General features: G+C 39.9%; 1 protein-coding gene across 1 annotated transcript in view; it reads right to left on the bottom strand.

Annotated features, from left to right (window-relative positions):
• The window catches only part of LOC117450600 (ras-related protein Rab-26), a 46,497-nt gene that overhangs the window by 2,855 nt on the left and 25,152 nt on the right, over positions 1 to 18,490 (bottom strand). Inside the window, exons 5-7 of the mRNA XM_034088448.2 lie at positions 16,524 to 16,576; positions 2,160 to 2,225; positions 1,432 to 1,488 (exon numbers count right to left, since the gene is read on the bottom strand). Coding sequence (XP_033944339.1) covers positions 1,432 to 1,488; positions 2,160 to 2,225; positions 16,524 to 16,576 — 176 coding nt within the window. The remainder of the gene's footprint in view (positions 1 to 1,431; positions 1,489 to 2,159; positions 2,226 to 16,523; positions 16,577 to 18,490) is intronic.

Raw genomic sequence — 18,490 nt, 5'->3', positions numbered from 1 at the left:
TGGGTTATGGGGGATGACTGGACCTGATTTGGTGTGCCAACTAAAACAGCTTCTGTTTTGGAGCTATTGAGCTGCAAGAAGTTTTGTTGCATCCAAGCTTTTATCTCCTCAATGCAGGTGTTAAGGGATGTTGATGGGAACGGTGATGATGATGGTGACTGTGAGGAAGCATGTGGGATAGGGTCCGTCTTTATATATAGCTGCGTGTCATCAGCGTAGCAATGGAATGATATTCCATGCTTGCTGATGACACAGCCAAGGGGCAGAGTGTACATGGTGAACAGAGTGGGCCCGAGGACCGACCCTTGAGGGACACCACAGGTGACAGGGTGTGCGTCTGGGACCTCGCACCTCCCAAGGAGACGGAGGCCCAATCCCAAATCACCCCCTCGACCCTACCCCTCCGTGACGGAGTGAACTCCGAATAGTGCACACAGCTGAATGAAGTTCCCTCCATTAAGGGTTAAGGGTATAAATACAGCGGCAAGCTTTGGGACGGCCTCCCCTCTTTCCGGCAGAAACACGAAATGCCGTAACTGTATGTAACAACGGTTTCAAATCAGCATCTCTGACCAAAAAATGTAAATTAATAACTCAAATAAAACTCCAAACATCTTTAATTGTGTTACATTTTTGTAAAGCTCTTTTAGTTTTAAACTTGATGTTTATAAGCTTCTTAGTTTTTGAAACAGTCTGTAAATATACACAACTTTATAATAAAATGCACACATTTACCTTTTTCTAGACTAAACACAGGTATGATCCTAAGTTAAAACATATGAGGTTATCATGAGGTTGTTTACATCGCAGTTTATCAGTGGATGTTTGCTGGAACTGCTTGTTAACAACTTGTTTCCTGACGGACACAGCGTGGAGACCGGTCAGGTGGAGACCGGTCTCAAGTCAGTACCGATGCAGACTCGCTGTTTGAGGGCTTGATAGCCCACTCCCTCTCCACACCACTTCACACTCGTTGGTTTGGAACACCACTTAATATGGCGGCCCCTCCGCGCGAATGCGCAAACGGAGGGGTAGTGTGTAGGGGCGGTTTGGGATTGGGCCGTACTCTGTTCTTCCAGACAGGTAGGACTGGAACCAGCTCAGGGCGGAGTCAGAGAGTCCGATGGTGTGTTTGAGGCGCTGAAGGAGGATGTTATGGTCGACAGTGTCGAATGCTGCAGTCAGATCCAGGAGGATGAGGAGCGATGGGGATCCAGTGTCAGCGGCCATCAACAGGTCGTTTGTGACCCTGACTAGAGCTTGTATCTATCCTATTGGTTTGCAGGTTGTTCCTTTTCCTCAGAGCAGAAAGAAATGATCTCTGGATAATCCCAGCTTTCTTTAACATTCCTAATCTTCTCATATGCCATAGAAATTAAATCATCCATTCAAATGCAGTTGGAAAATAACAAAGGATTCACTATAATTCACCTTTGCCAGCCTCTCACCATCTTCTCTCTTCACCACCCTCTCATGAGTGGCATCAGCCTGGTGAGACAGAAACACAGAGTCACACACTGAGGCGTCGTGCATCAACATCAGTGCGAAAAACCACAACATCCACCCACTCACACACTGATCTGCTCGCTATTTGTCCACAGTTTACATACAAGCCTGTCCTGGTGTTCAGGTCTGATGGCAGCTAATGAGTCATGATTGACTCTCAGGATGATAATTAGGCGCTGATATGGAGTGTTGTGGACTAAGAGACGACAGAGCTCCAAAGCAGAGACATCTGAGGGACGTGAATGGCAATTATGAAAAAAAAAAAAAGGTGTAGCAGTGATATTTGCAAATTAGCTGGCTGAGATAATGTCAGATGTTGGTGTGCTTTGAAAGAATAAGACAAATTGTAATTGGAGAGATAAAAGCCTTTCGACAACATTGCATCTCTACAGCACATTGGGATAAGTTATATCAGACAACAGGCTATTTATTTGTGAGTTAAATAATATTTTTTGAAAAAGATAGACTATTGCCAGACTTATCCCAGAAATGTATGACAACATAACTTTAGGTAAAACAATTGGCAGCATTGTCATTTAAGTCAATAACTATTTTATCAAAAAAAAGGTGAATGATATAGTATTGAATTGAAACACAGCATATAGTGTTCATGTGTATAGAATATTTCTTCTATCTTTTCCACAATGCCTTGCCTTGTTTCCAAGCAGCATGAGCACCACATCCTGTTGAGCGTATTCATGGATTTCAGTCAGCCATGCCTGTAAAAAGATACAGGACAAAGAGACAAGAGAGAGAAGACAGAGGAGAGACATCATGAGTGCTAAAAAAACTAAAACCTGAGATAAGAGACAAGAAGGAAGACATATACAAATAAGAATGTTTCCGGGAAGGGAAACCTTGTCTGGGACTTGTCAAGGACAAGCCTGAGCACTTAATTTATTAATCCGAAAAAAGAGGAAGAGGAAAGTGGGAGCGACTACGACATGAAAATGGAGGAAGGAAGACATTTTTTTTGAACAGACAAAAAAAACGTAGGCAAGGACAAAGAGAAAAAAAGATAAAAGCAATAACTAGCATCTGAGAAAGATAAACACTGAGAGGGAGGGTGTCTGTAACACTCAGTTTAATCAACACCGTCTGATCCATCCGTCCTGCCTTAACTACAGTTTGTACACAGGGGAAAGCTTTACAGGCGAACAAAATGCACTTCTGACTGTATGAGGCCAACAGCACTTAAAGCATCCAGTCATAGTGAGCTTTTAATCAGCTCAGACGACACCTGCAGACCCCACCTGCTGAAATAATATCCCTCATCTCAGCACAAATCCTAATTGTACCACAGTGAATTACTCCACATTGGATTTCTGACTGTGAGGTGATTAATTGTCCTTTCCTCTGTTAGTCCTTCTCCAGAGCAGTTTCAAGTCCTCTGGAATGAATCAGTGATGACTGTATTCGCAAAGGGATTTCACCGGGGTCCCCTCCAGCCAAAGGTGAGGTGAAATAACAGGATGAGATAAGAAATGTGTGGACTGAATATCAGAGAGGTTAAGAAATACTATGCATGAGTCAATTGGAATACTTAATATAAACAGTAGGTGATTCATAAAAATGTATAAAACATGCACAATTATGAACTTGTTTACATCTTTCAGTGTCCCATTTGCTGTCCGTAGCATTTTTAAACCTTCTCCCAGTATATTAGTATTCAGACGTAGTTAAACCCCCACACAGTGGGCTGACAGTGGAGCCTCGAGCCTTCCCCCAGACAATGACACACATCCAACAGAATGATGCATCACCCTCTACGGGCTCACATGGTTAGCATTGAATGACAAATGCTCACACCCACAGGTGCTAATAAATAAAATATCTGCATTTTAGTCATCACCCCATACTACAAACTGAGAAAGTGAGTGACTTACTGCTCGAGTCCAAATGCTCAGTACTCACAAGGGAGAAGATGACATTTAAAAAAAGAAAGTGTTTATCCATTTAAAACAAACACAATCAAGAAATCAATGCTGAATCAGGTTTGTAATGTGCTTAATGAGGTCAGAGAGGTCAGTTGGTTTGAGAGATGGTCGCCCTGAGTTTCATTAATAAGGCAGTCTGCTCCACCTGTGGGGAGTGGAGGGCAGATCAAGAGGGATATTTAAAGCGATAAGAAATAAGGTCTGTGTGAGCCCTCTGATTTTCTGAGATGGCTGAGAAAAGATTGTGTTTGGTCGTCTGAATTTGGCTTTCATCCTGTGCTGAAGGAGTGGAATGTCACCGAGAAGCATTTTCCATATGGATAATTACCTGCTCCATGCATAATTACATTGACTTGTCAAGGATTTGACAGCTGTTTGCCATAATTGCTTTATGAAAATGGCTCGTCTCTGAAGTCTGCTCATGCTTTTAAATAACCCGTTTGTATGAGGAAACGGCTGTGAACGTTTGGCCTTTGTTTTAAAAAGGTTGTTCATCTACCCCCCCCCTTTGCACATTTCCCTCTCCCACGTGAATTTGACAGCTTGCCTCTGTGACTCTCTCCATATGCTGCGATTACTGATGAAGTGTTTATAAACCATAGCTCGTAATAAGATCAGTCAGGTGGTTATTATAGCGCACTCCCACACGGGTCATTTCATAGATTCATCATTTATTCCAGAAGATGTCACTTATCACCCCCATCCAGGATCATTTAAGTCTCCTATTATCATTCATCGCAAATGACAAGTGGACAAACTGAACAGCAACAACAGATCAATTCAGTGTGATTTAGATATCATCATTTGAATATAAGGGAGATTAGACATGTTAGTGCATTTATATGCTCCGACAGTTGATGCTCAAAAAAACAACGCAACTGCATTTAGAGACCAGCAAGTGATAATTGAAGAGTAAACAAGCTTACATAGATAATGACACTGTGATGAACAGCCACCTGAGAGCCATTACATCCCTGTGAGAAGCTGAACAAACAGTGACATCCTGTCAGGTCTCTCCTCCAAACAATGTAAGCCTGAAACATGAGGCTCTGGAGCGACAGTATTTTACAGTAAAAAAAAAAAAAAGCCAGTTGCCATGGCTGAAGGAAGGAAGGCAGGTTCATTTGAATTCAAGACTAATATCAGGATCTCTTGCCAAATGTCAGAGTACAACGTGGCCCGGTGGCAGAAGAGGTAATAAATGTCTCTGCTCGTTGCCCTGGCAATTACAAATAGTCTGGCACATCAGAGGCAGCTGGGAGTTTGTTTTGCTTGCAAGGGCAAAAACATTTTTCACCACCTTTGGATTTCTCAGTAGTCAGGGCTCTGATGAATTAAAATGTCGGTTAGAAATGTTGTAGAAAGTTGAAAAACATGTTGATGCAATATGTGAATTTGACCAAATGAGAATTAATTGGTATTTGCTCTAAAATATCAAATTTCTTAAAGCTAGAATTCTTAATACATCGTTGAAACTCACACTGCTCAACTGTAGAAGTAAGAGACGATAACAAAAGGCAGAGAGGACGATGTGACAGAGGGAGAGAATGAGCGAACGAGCCAGAGATGTGACAGAGAAAGAGAGGGTGCCAAAAGGAAGCAAGATGGAGAGACAGACAGTGACAGTGAAAGACAAAGACAAAAAGATCTTTCTTAGAGGAGGGAAGATAAAAGCAAGGCAGATGGCTGCTGTGGCGTGACATTGGTGTTACAAGTTGTCACTGGTGGAGGTTTGTGAGGGTACTTCTGATATTGCTTGATTTCCTTTAGTTGTAAATGAGAAGAAAAAGCAGAGCTGTGTCCTACATTGGGAAGACTAGTCAGATCTGCTGGTAAAGGAATACTTTATTTTTCTTCCAGAGACAGAGAGAGTTATTTACCTACCAGAACCCAACAGCAGGTCTAATCTTTACGTACAATTTCATCAGATAGTATAAATATGTCTGGTTCATAATATCCTTGAACCAGACAGACGGCAGGAGTCTGCTCCCAACAACCGGCAGAGTTGCACTGAGCCATAGAGGAGTGCAAGGAGAAAGTAGGACTTCTCCCCTGAGAGCAGGTTTAAGCTCCGAGAGGCAGCTCAGTTACATGAAGTCACAATCTGACACGCAAGGAGGATAAATCCAGTCACACATTCATGCAGGTACACACAACCAACATCCATTCTGGCATTTTCAGATCCGCTTGTTGACATTTGTGGAATCACTTGTGTTTTCTTCCACAGATTTTATTGGCACATCAAATATCTTCATGTGATCAAGTCCCTTTTGTATAATAATACTGCACATCATAAGAAAGAAACAAACACCGAATACAACAGATAGTAAGCTGTTTTCTGTGGCCTGAAAGAGATGTTTATATAAGAGCAGCTGAACCGTCTGTCTGCTAGCAAACATGGGTGTGAGACATGTCTGGATGACTGATGTGCTTCGAAAAGCTGCAATGAGAGTGAGACTGGTATAAAAGGAACTATCCTCACCTCTCTCCATGCTCTCAAATTAGTTGATGTGCTGTAGAAGCTGAACATATGCACCGACCCTAAACCTGTGTCTTTCAGTCAGCGATAGGTTTATACCGGTGTAAACAAATAAACCTAATAAAAAGCTATTCATTTTGGAGTGGAAGCATTTATTTATATTTAACCAACCCTGTGGTTGAAAATACCAAATGGATGTTAAAATGAATACAATTATTGCTTTGCTGCAAGGAAAACTTCTCCTTGTTTTTAATTAGTTTACTTTTTTATGGATATTAATACGATTCAGCTTGGCCCTGAGCAGACGGAGACAAAGACAAAACAAATTGCCAAAGGGAGAAAAATGACTGTTGAGCCAAGTATAAAACAAGGTCAACACAACATTCACAGATTCAGGTTGTTTCTTGGTGAAAGAACAAGCCAAAAGAAAATACTGGCAACCATGCCATGTTCTCCAACTTGCTCTGAAGCATGTGAACATATGTAAATATTCAGTTTCAGGTTAAAGTGTTATGTCTTTTTTCCTTGCCTTTTATCTGACCAAACTATAACAACCACTAACTCCCCCAATTGGTTGCCTGCATTTGCGCATACATATATTTGACTTCTTTGATGTGCCTCGTGTCTGTGTCATATTAAAGATTGTGCCATATTCTTTACTTTAATGTACTTCATTTAATATGTACATTTAGAAGTGTTTTTCAGCAGATCTTTCCCTACTTTATGACAACATCTACATACCTCTCGTATCAAAATGACTTGCATTAGAGGGAGAAAAGCAGAGGAGAAAGTCTAATTATGCGTTTCATTTGCGGCAAGTCAAGAGGTAAATGAAATCAGTTCAGACACTGCCAGCGCAAGGCTGGATTTCTATTTCCTCAAATTATGATTCTATGAATATAAAAAAGGGAATTCATAATATTGAAAAAATGGGAATAGAAAGGAGTACGTCCAATCTCAAGTGCAGTCGAAATGGAGTTTCAGAGCAAGTAGGCTGAAAGCTCCTAACACTGCAGTAAACTAACTTGCAAGTGTGCAACTTTGCCACTTTTTCCTTAAAATAAACCAATATATATGCATCATGCATCTAACAGAGTTGCTGGCAGTTTTTGAGATTGTGTCCTCATTATCCTGATGCCCTGTGTGCCATCTGCACCAATTTATTTCCAGAGACATGCAATGTGTGTCACAGGAGTATGTTGGGCTCAGCGCCTTCCTGTCAATCACACTGACATCCTGTCAGTCCTTTTATCAGTCCTTGTAAACACATTTCGTCTCTTTCAAATCTTTTTTTGTTGTCTAAAAAGGAGCTTCTATTCTAGGCAGAAAAACACTTATTCATATGAAGGGATTTCATTGTCTAGATGTTATTTCACAATTCAAATTAAGACAATAAAACAAAGAACATGATCAAAAAGAAAGTGTAGAAAATCTCAGAAAGCACCTCAAGCCACATAAAGTCTTCACCGACTTCAAAACAGTCAGCCGTGTGGGAGGAGGGTGGCCACTGCTGAGAGATTTTGACATCCTATTCCTACCATGATATTGTTTGTTCCTCTTACTTAAAGAACCCAACAACACTTTAGATCCCGTGCTAATGTCTTGCCATGTTGTAAGCTTGTTTGACCAGCTATTGACACCAAGTGGATTCTGGTACAACAGTCTAAACACAAAACAGCAGTGGCATTAAGCACCAAACATTAACAGCAACTTAAATGCTCCATTTCATTCCTCTGGCCACCGGCACATTTTACAGTGTGACCATTTAGTCAATGAGGTCCACAAAACTATGCAGGGCATAGCTAACATCAGAATGCTAATAGATACAACACTTAAATGTTGATGCTAGTCTACGGTTTTTCCATGAGGACCTTTCTAGTTAAGTATGTCACAATCTGTTAACATTTGCTACTTACAAAACACAACACCCTAATTCTCAAACAATGGCATAGTAAAACTGGATAATCCACAGAACTTGTAATAAAAGTTTAAGGTTGCTGTTTACAAATTAAATCAGTCTTCTTCAAAATCGAATGAATATAATCAGTGTTGATATTAACACTCGTATAAGGCAACTACATTTAACAGGCCACTTGCTATTCTGAACATATAATTGAAATCAACTGTGTCGAACAAGAGCTATAAAGTCCTTGTGTATGCAAGATAAAGAACTGCATGGATGGGATTACAGCTCAGAGATAACACAACAAACATTGACAACGTTTCTGCACTTTTCATGGACCGTGACAGAATCAAGAGAGCTGTTTATGCTGGACTTTGTCAACATGAACATTAAGAATATCTTTCTGAGACCAACTGTTTACTCGTGCCAAAGAGCAGAAACATATCTCAGTAAACAAAAGCACCAACTGTCAATAGTTGTGACAAACAGGAAAGATGATGCAGAAACATATAGATGGAGAATAAAAGTGGACCTAAAACAGAACCTTGGGGAACACCATTTGTAATGTTTAACCACTCGAGAGCATTGGGACCTTTCAGAGAGGTAGTTCACAAACCACCCCACTGCATGGCTGGATATGCCAATCCTCTCCAGCCTCTGCTTCAGGATATGATGATCGACGGTATCGAACACTTTGGAAAGATCAATAAACAGAGCTGCACAACTCTGCTTTTAGCCTAAGATATCCGCAATGTCATTCACCATTTCATTGTCGCAGTGATGGTGCTATGTTTCTTTCTGAAACCTGACTTAAGTAAAAATGACATCCTGTAAACATCAAAGCACCTTTACCTGTTCACTCACTAGGCTTTCAAGAACCTTGGCCAGAACTGACAATTTAGAGATGGGTCTATAATTAATTGGAAGAAGGCACAGTGCAGAACTCCTGGCTGCAATTTATCTGACAAATCTGTTTCATATAAAGGTGTTCAGGGAAAAATGCCAACAAACTGACTTGGTGTAAAGTAAAAAACTAAAACGTTGTATCTCAGATTGCACATTTCTGTCTGCAAGCAGAAAATACTTTGCATGCAGCATATTTCTGTATCGATCTAAAAGCTCTGTACCCAAGGCTACAGCTAAACAACATGTTTCTTTAAACTTGCATAAACACTCCTAAATGGGTTCAACGCTGCTGCTTTTAAAGCTGAAAGAACAGATAGAAAGACCGCTGGCAAATCATATTTTCGCTCAGAGTGTTTTAATGACTTTGACCTTTGTCAACCCCCTCACAGGTAAAGAGCTTCCCTCTGCAGAGTTGCAACAAACTCACAGGAACATAAAAGGCTTTTTTCCCCTGGTGAGCAGGCAGCTGTTATGTAACAAAGAGCAGCGAAGTGATGGCCATCCTTATTTCCATACTCTCCCCCCAAAAAAAGAAAAAAATGCAGCAACAAGGACGAAGAAAGAGAATACACTTTTTTTCCATGGAAATAGTCAAATTTCACTCATCCGATTCCTTCTGGGAAATCAAATTGCTTCAATAACAACCAAAAGTACAGATGACATATTGTTGTGTTTGAATGGGTTAATCAGTGTCGCATGTTTTTCCACTTTCTATCCGACATCAAAGCAAATGGAAATGTAATCATAAAGAAGTTGAACACCAACAATTTGCCTTTGCAGGATTACTCTCCACTGGCGGCTCCATCTTTGACTCAATAGGTGGTTATTTACCAACAGACTATTAATTTTCCCAGCAATTACAGGTGCTGTGTGAGTGGGAAGATGTCACAACCTCATTAACACGTAGTAAACCTGATGGTGCAGAATAATCCACAATGTTTCACTTGCTTGAAATGATTTACTACATAAATGCACCACTGATTATAAATGAATGGTATTTAAATTCATATCACTGCATTATTTACTGACCCTTTCTCATCCCCATCTGGTGCAGTGGTGCCATGACATTTAACGTCTCTGAGGTAAACAGGCGGCCATTTCATTTGAAGCCGGTCCATGCCCCGGGGACAGAGAGAGAGATGAAGGAAGGCACGAAGATGAAGGTTTCATGTGTCTCATTGCCTTTATTGGGTTTCTACAACACACACGTAAGCATGATCAAGCATTAGGGCATCAGCACACACAGATGTAAGAGCAATCACAGCTGCAAAGCGATAAAACATTTAAAAATAAGCATCAAAGGCAGGCTGTTCGATAAGAATCTTTGAATTATATTTGTAGAGCATGTATTCTAATTCAGGTCACATCTATTGATCTGCACAGTCAATATAAAATGGAGTTTGTTTCTTATGAGACTGCTTTACTTGGATCCCTGCCTGGGCGCTGATCAATTCTGATGTTATAAGAACACTGTGGGGATTTCAAAAGGTTCAGCTTTAAAACATCACGACTGGAATTACTGTCATGTCAGCAGAACAGCGAGTCCTACAAAATGAATGGCAAATAATGTTTGTCATTGCCTTAAAGTCGATTCAAAAAGTTATGAGGCTTTTTTTCTGGTCTGCCAGAGATCACATTCTTTCTTTGCCATTGAATGAAACCATGCAATTTGAAGGGGATTGTTTATAGTGACAAATACAAAAAAGTAATCCCTTGACCGTCACTTTCCCATAGTTCAATGAAGCCATTGAGCGTCCTTTCAGCTAGTTGTTCTGTTTTTTGTATGCAACTTTAATCTTTACATTTAGTTTTTCTGTGTTCATCTGCATTATCTTAGTCCCAGGCAGCTGTTTCCCAAAAAAGCTAAATCTGGTAAATCTACGGTTTGCTTACTGCTCAATACCAAACAGTTGACTTGTTACGAGACCTTACCAGTATTTAGGCATAGCCACAAGTTGAAAAGCTGATGATAATCACCAGAGCAGTCTGTTGCTCTAATTGTTGGGTCTTGGGATCTGCAGGTTAATTGACAGACGGAGAGCAATGAATTGTTCTGTTTTGAATCTTTCTGATTGCAGTAAACAGTAAATTAATCTAACTTTGAATGATAGCACAACAGAAGCCAGGCTGCATTTTAACAGGAGGAACCCAGATAAATGATTTGCAGCACAGACGTAACAGACTCTTAGTCTTCCTGAAGCACTTCTTCTGACAAGACAACATTCATCACGTTACTAAATTGCTAAAGTATTTTTGCTACAATGGCTTACACCATGGGTCGGCAACAGGCGGCCCGCGGGCCATTGTTGGCCCGCCAGCAATACTATTTGGCCCATAATTTTGAGAATCAAAAATAAAATATTAATAGTTTTTTTTTTTTTACAACATATACCGACAGTCGCACATCAGGGTTTCCGTTAGCCGGTAATTACCGGTTTTTATCTGGTAAAATTAATTAAAAACCGGTAAATTCAAAAACCTGCTGGTCAACATGTCTGGTAATAATTAGGGATGCTCCGATCGATCGGCCGCCAGTCATTATCGGCTGATATTCACTCTTAATAGTTTGATCGGTGCTCTCTATAAAGGCCGATCAGGAGAGCTGGATCTGATCGATATGGACATAAACACGAGTGAAGTATAACCGGACGGAGAGAGAGATCAGATCAGCTGCTGCATAATCACCTGAAGCCCCGCCCACTGTTTAGCGCGCTGCATGAGAAACTGACGGGCTGTCAGGAGAGAGGGAGGATCCGTTTCTCCCGTGTTATTATCCAAAGTTAATGTAAACTTTTGAATAATGAACTTCATCTACTACAAGTAGTTTGTTTGAATGTAATAATTATGTTGTTTGTTGTTTGTGGAATCATTTATTGAAAAATGATTATGTGAGGGGAGGAAGCGGCGCTGTGGAAGAGCAGAGTGGCGAGGGAGAGCTGTCATCTTCCCTTTACAAGCTTCAAACATGTATTTATTGTGTGATTTTGGAAATAAAAGTTTCATATTCTGAAGGCCAAGACTTTGTTTATTTTAAAATCAAACAAAACACCCGAACCCCGAAAAACAATTTTTTTACGCAAATCCACGTCTATTTTTAAATGAGCCGTTGCGACTTCCGACTGATTTCGATAGAGCGGGTCACATAAGCCAAATGTGTGGTTGTGGGGAACCAGGTCAATTAAAGTACTTATTTAACTATTAAATACATTGAGTTTGAGTAAAATACTTGGTTAGGTTACTGATTAATTTAGGTTATAATATATTAAATTGCAAAGCAAAACATGCTGTAATTGATTTATTTTGTCCTTTGATATTTTTTAAAGGTTTTCAAGATGAAAGAATCCTAATGTGTCCTTGAAAAGTTGAAATAAAGAAAAGGAAAAAGGATTCCAGTTGTCCATGCGTCCTCTGTTGCCCCTCAAGCCTCTCAAATGTGGGCAAACACTCAAATAAATGCCAAAAACCCAGAGAACTTGACAATACTTATGAGAATAAAAGTATATTAAATAACACTGCTACCTAGTTAGTAACTCTACTTTACTCAGTGGAGGCTCGTCCATTGAGGAAAGGGAGGACCATCCTCCTTAAAATGTCAGAGAAAAATAAACTTTGAAGAGAACAATAAATACAGCTCAATTTAAAAGATAAGTCTATTAAAATACAGATAATAGCCCTGGCTTTGGGACTGAAATGGGGCTAGAGAGGACGAGCCTCCCTTTGGACGGGTCTAGCCAGAGGCTCTGGATTGGGCGCCTCTATCATCAGTGAACCAATCAGCGGATCTGAATGCGCATCAGAGTGTTGATGGGGAGGGTTATCAGCGATATCAGAGTTTTTTCTGAACCGGGGAACAGGGGCGCTGCGCCCTCTTACCAAAATCAATTCCTTGAATTATAGGCTTTGATTATGTTCTGGCCCGCCATTTTGTGGCTCAGCAAAAAATTGGCCCAAGGCCAAACTTACTTGCCTACCCCTGGCTTACACCATCAACCACTGTACTTGTGTATATCAAACAATACAATAGATAGAAGACTATAACTGACTACAGGAAGTTACTCTGACAGCCTCTGCTGTAATATGCAGTTTAAAATGCACAAACTAGAAAAAAACTCAAACAAATCTTTACATTAAAGAAAAACCACTAGCATATTTAAACCACTCCAATCACAATTTCACTATCTAATGACAGCAGCTATTTTAGATAAAGCATGTCAGAACATAAGATAAATTGCTTTGATTAAGTGTCTCCCACATCAAGTTTTAAGTCTTTCTCTCTGAGATGAATGACAACTCCTATGACGCAAATGCTTTGCCTGCCTTAATGTCTTCTAAATAATAGAAAATAATACACCACAGAGAGGTCTGAGAGCAGAGGAAGAGAGGAACGTTTTTCCTCTCGTTTCTCTTTCAGAGTGGCATTCATCACCATTAGGGTCCATTAAGATAAGTTAGTGCTCGTTTGGCAGCGGTGTGTCAGCAGCACACATCTGTAGTTTGCCACCAGCGTATATACTTGCTGTAACAGACTAAATGTGGATTTTGGGTTAGGAACGGAAGAAAGGTAGGAAGGTTAAGCAGGGCAAGAAAGGTGGTTGTGGTCGATTTGTCAATTCTGCTTAGGAAGGTTCCTAACTGAGGAAAATGACCTGGAAGTAGCCATGATGAGCTGTTCAAATTCTCTTAAAGGTCACCTATTATGCAAAATCCACTTTTTCATGTCTTGTATACATCAACTTGTGTCCCCTCTGTGTAAAGAGATTCTGAAAGTTTCAGGAAAAAAGATTTGCTCACTTTTTGTCCAGATCCATTTATATAAAAACCTGTCTGAAAATGAGCTGATCAGATTTTGGCCACTTTATGATGTCATAACGTTTTTTTGGCTTGTGTAACCATTAGCCAATCACCAACCAAGGTAATACCCCCCACCTTATCACCTGAATCTCCTCCTAGAGCACCATTGTGTTCTTTTTAACCAAATATCTCTCAGAGTGGAGAGTGGCTCCTTATTTTCATCTAAAGTAAGGGACAGAGAATCAGCACTTTTGAAACAGGGCTGAAACAGAGGGGATTATGGGATGCTGCAATTATCTGTAATTTCTGTATTTCGAGCCAAACACTTCAGAGACATGTTTTGTATATATCTGAGACCTATAATATATAGATGAAAACAGTATAATAGGAGACCTTTAATGATAAGGAAATGAGCTTCAGTTTTACTTGTGGTTAGGTAAAAACTAAAAGTCTGATAGGGGCAGCAATGCAAAGCAAGGTACAGTGAACAATCAGAATCATCCAAGATTTTAAGTCCTCAAAGTTCGCTAAGGTGAAGGCTTAAAAACAACTGAAGCTTGAAGCACGATGTGTTGGACAATGAAGAGAAAAGACTAAAGCTGAATGTCTTCCGTGTCACCGGCCCTGAATACTTTTTATTTTAAATTGTTGACATTTACTCATCCTCCATCCGGTAACTGCCTGCCCAACCTATCAGTGTCCTACCTGTCCAGGTTCTACACCCACACACAAACTCGCCCCCCACCTATTTTTGAGCTGCTGTTCATATCTGTAGCTAAAGACGAACCTCTTTCTTTTTTACCGATGTCTCAGGGCGGATAGGCACATCATTATTCTCTGGCAGAGACTGGAGACAAACACCCTCTCTTTCCCTTAACAGCGTCACTGCTGCTCTCAGAGAAAGATACTTTTTTTCCTGATGGTCAGTGTCAATTAAAGTAGCTGGAGATTGCCACACTTACCTTTGCAGGGTGCATTTAATACACAGAGGGAAACAACAGGTATGGTTGTATAGAGAGACACCATGAAGGTCATGGAGAATTTGTTTCTAAAAAGCTGCTATTGACTCTTAAAAAAGGTGGCCAATTTGACGCGTTTACAGCCAATTAATCTTCTGAACAAAAATATAAAGTTTATGGATAGAAGATATATTTCTTATTTTCAATACAAGGGGTCTTAAAAACACATTATTTTCATTAGTGATTCAGATAAATATTTTCTTTAACGATTTGAAGTAATTAGTTTGCAATACTGTATCCTTTCAAATCCCTTTTCTATGGCAAATTAAATCCAAATAACTTTTTAGGCCAGGTTGGCCGTCTTCTTCCTCTTGTATTGGAATTTCATGTTATTTAGGTTTGCTAAATCAATAGGTGTACGTGTAGCCAAGACTATATTAACTTTTAAATTGCTGTGAACTAAACGACAGACTGCACCAACAACCTTTTTTCTTTATAATAAGGTTATATGTATATAAATGTTCATGGAACAGTTTCTATACACGCATGGTAACTTTATAAAGCTGTGTATCCATCAGATAACGTAGGAAAGAAAACAATATCCTGGGTACTAATGAATGGTTTCCTTTGCATGAGTGCTCAGGTGATATGAATCAGTTTCATCCTTTATTACGTTATCTGTTTACAGCCTTCCTGTTGCCAGGGAACAAACAGCCACAGTATTTCAGTCTGTGCCAATGAGCAGGTCCGGCGCCACAGTGGTCTGAATGGAGTCGGACCGCACCAGCCCGGCTGAGTCCGTTCTGTTACCTTTCCATCTATGTTGGTTATCTCTCACACTCAAAAGACATCTTACTGCTATTGACCAAGACGCTGCTCTGCAATATTGGGGCTGGGCTAAATGCAGAAGATGGACGACCCAGCAAGGAATAATCAAATATAACTTAACTCAGCTAAATTGCTTCATACAACCCATTACTTTTCAATTCAATACACTTGGAGATAATGTGCACTGTAAAAACCAAGAGCAGAGGAGGCACTGCTTCAGAAAGGGCGGACATAACAGAGCGGTGACCTTCAGAACTAGTTTAAAGTCTTCTTCCAAACGGCATGATTCTCATTTCATAAATGATGGTTCCAACTCAGTAAAAGACAATAAAGAGGGGTATGTTTTATGATGGGCTACCTTTGTGTTCGACAGTTCATAAAAATGTTAATTGTATTGTTCAGCTAACTAATTATTTTTCCAGCGTTCAGATTCACCCTCTGGTCTCAAATCACAGTGGTCGAAACGACAAACTCAAGGCTTCAAAACTGTAGTTTGTTTGACATCACAGGGACTTTTTTTCACTTCAGCCACAACACATTGCTTCTCTATGGTTACCATCTATAATGTATAACTTTAAACTAAAACTGAACACTGACATCTATGATCCAGACAATAATTAATACATAGAGGGATAGCAGCCACGCCGGGTGAAATTCAATATCTTTATACTTCCCCTTATCGTAAGCAGAATAGTACAGTGGCAAGAAAGAGGGGGATGAGACAGATCTGAGGACAGCCGATTGGTCCCTAAGGTCCAAAGAAAGGACACAGTTTTGACTAAATGCCGACCTTGCTATCGCGCATCACAATCAATGTCTCATTCCTCTTTTTCTTCTGCAGTTCTTCCCAGATTACTCTCTGCTTGTTCAACCAACTGTCACACTGGCTTTGACAAAAACATGGGCTAATGATGTTGGCAAAAAACCACTGACAATGAAACTCAGCATTTTGGAACAACAAATTCATATCATCCAGATGTTACTCAGCCTTCTGTGGCAACACAGCCTTTCAATTCATAAAATCAATCTGATAGAAAAGTATATTCATTTAATTGCAAGTTACCATGTCAGGTGTGCCATTTGCATTGTTGCACATGTTTAAGAAAAACAACATGTGCTCATGTAACGTATGATAAAGTGAGAATGAAATGATAAATGTTACAGTATCTTACACAATTAATAATTAGAACAAAGAGCAACCAAATGTAACCTACCTTTATGTTGTCAAAGGATGATTTGTTGGTGACGTCATACAGCAGAAGCAAAGCTAAAAGAAACAGAAAAGTTTATAGTTTGACTGCAAATAATGTATATTGGAAGGGTTAATCCAATCTTTAACCTTGATGTCTCAACCTTCAAAATTAAAACCATGAAAGATTTAGATTATTTTCACTCTGTGCCCGAGGCTGAGCCAATTGGTCTCTGTCTCTTGGCTCTGTCAAAGTCCTGCATCACAATCAGCTAAAGTTTATCCAGAAATAGAAGTTAAAGTAGGAAATGTACAACACATTGTTAAAGGAAAGTCGCTGCAAAACATGGAGCATCCAAATGGCCGAGCTGGAGTCACTGTGTACATTTGACAAACCTCAACCTTCAAATTGAGCATTGTTAGATTTGCCCTAATCAATAACAGTGCTGTCAACATGGCCGCTCTGATGGGACTCAACATTTGACACTGGATTATCCTGAGTGGAAGCTGTGACCTGAAATAACACGGCAGCAGCATTTGTCCAACTTGTTCAAAGCCCTGTTGAACTGATCTTGAGCAAGCTGACTCATTACCATCCATTCTTTAAGTTTCCCTGATCCAGCTACATTTGTGCATTTCACGTGGACACACAAAAACGAAAGTGAATACCAATATTATGATAATAAATTAAGGCATGTGGTCAGTCTAAAGCAAAAAAAATAAAATCACATATAGCTAATGGCAGGCACAATGTTTTATTGAATATGATAGGATTGTCAAACTTCACTGATTTATCTCCCACACAGCGCACATTCACCACTTATAATCGTCTCTCTCCGTCCTTTTCCAGAGCCTCTACTAACAGTCGCTCACCCTCCCACACTCATCCTCTCTTTAGATTCACCAACACTTTTATAAACCATTAAAACAGTTAGAGCTGACCAAGTAAGCCGAGGTCTTTTTATGACCCCAAGTAGAATCAGTCCCAACATATGCTCTATTTATTTTTACCAAAACAAGCCTCTTCTTGTGAGATGTAAAACCAGCCCATCATTGATCCCTCCAGTAAAACACAAGAGGATAAAAGAAGACAATCCACTACATTAACCATACCATTACTAATTGTGTGACATAAGTGCTATAACTAACAAGTTAAACAAATATAAGACAAAAATGTAAAAAATATTGCTCATCACTTTAATCTTCCTGCATATAACTTGGGTGTATCATTTTCTGATTCGACAGCAATATATTGCACTACCTACTTGTAGAAGTACCTCTGCCACACAGCACTTACAGATTGTTATAATAGTCGAGGCGTAGCCTGGCCCAAGGTCTGCTGGCGTTTCCCAGAGATACTTTGATGTAGACAGATGTACAGTCTAGCTTTAAAGAGACAGAAGGCACCGGGGGATAACCATAAAAAACTACTTGTGTTGTATGATCCGTTCACTGTGGTGATACGAGGATGGACTAAAGTACACTCTGCAGATAAAAACTTGAGTTTGTTTTCAGAGTTCATAGGGATCACAAAGGGAATGACAGTGTATCTACATTGTGTAGAGCAGAGTAGACAGAACAACACGTTTTTGATTTTCTTTGATTGAAATATTTAAAGCTGGGGAAACCAAAGTAGCAGAGCCTTTTTCAGAAACTTTAAAAGCTTACTGACAGGAGTTTCTTCACGTTAGATGAAGTTGCAGTGAATCACAGTCACCATCTACATTGCCAAAGGCACAGAAGACATTCATTTACATAAGGCTGTCAAGCTCTCATACATTCTACCATCACCACCAATACACTTTGACGGTCTGAATTTAACCTTGAAATACCAGAGGCTATCTCTAATTATTTTTCTCACTTCAGCTCCAGAACAACCAGGTGAGGAGGGGATGTGTTTAAAAAAGAGGTCACATCTCTTGGGATGTTTTGAGATGCTTGATGTTTTCTGTTCAGTGGTACAGATAGTGCAGCTGCCTGAACTTATCCTGT

Source organism: Pseudochaenichthys georgianus, chromosome 8, assembly GCF_902827115.2.
Source record: "Pseudochaenichthys georgianus chromosome 8, fPseGeo1.2, whole genome shotgun sequence".
Classification (NCBI taxonomy): Eukaryota; Metazoa; Chordata; class Actinopteri; order Perciformes; family Channichthyidae; genus Pseudochaenichthys; species Pseudochaenichthys georgianus.
The sequence above is the reverse complement of the archived record's forward strand: the minus strand, read 5'-3'. Positions and strand labels throughout refer to the sequence as shown.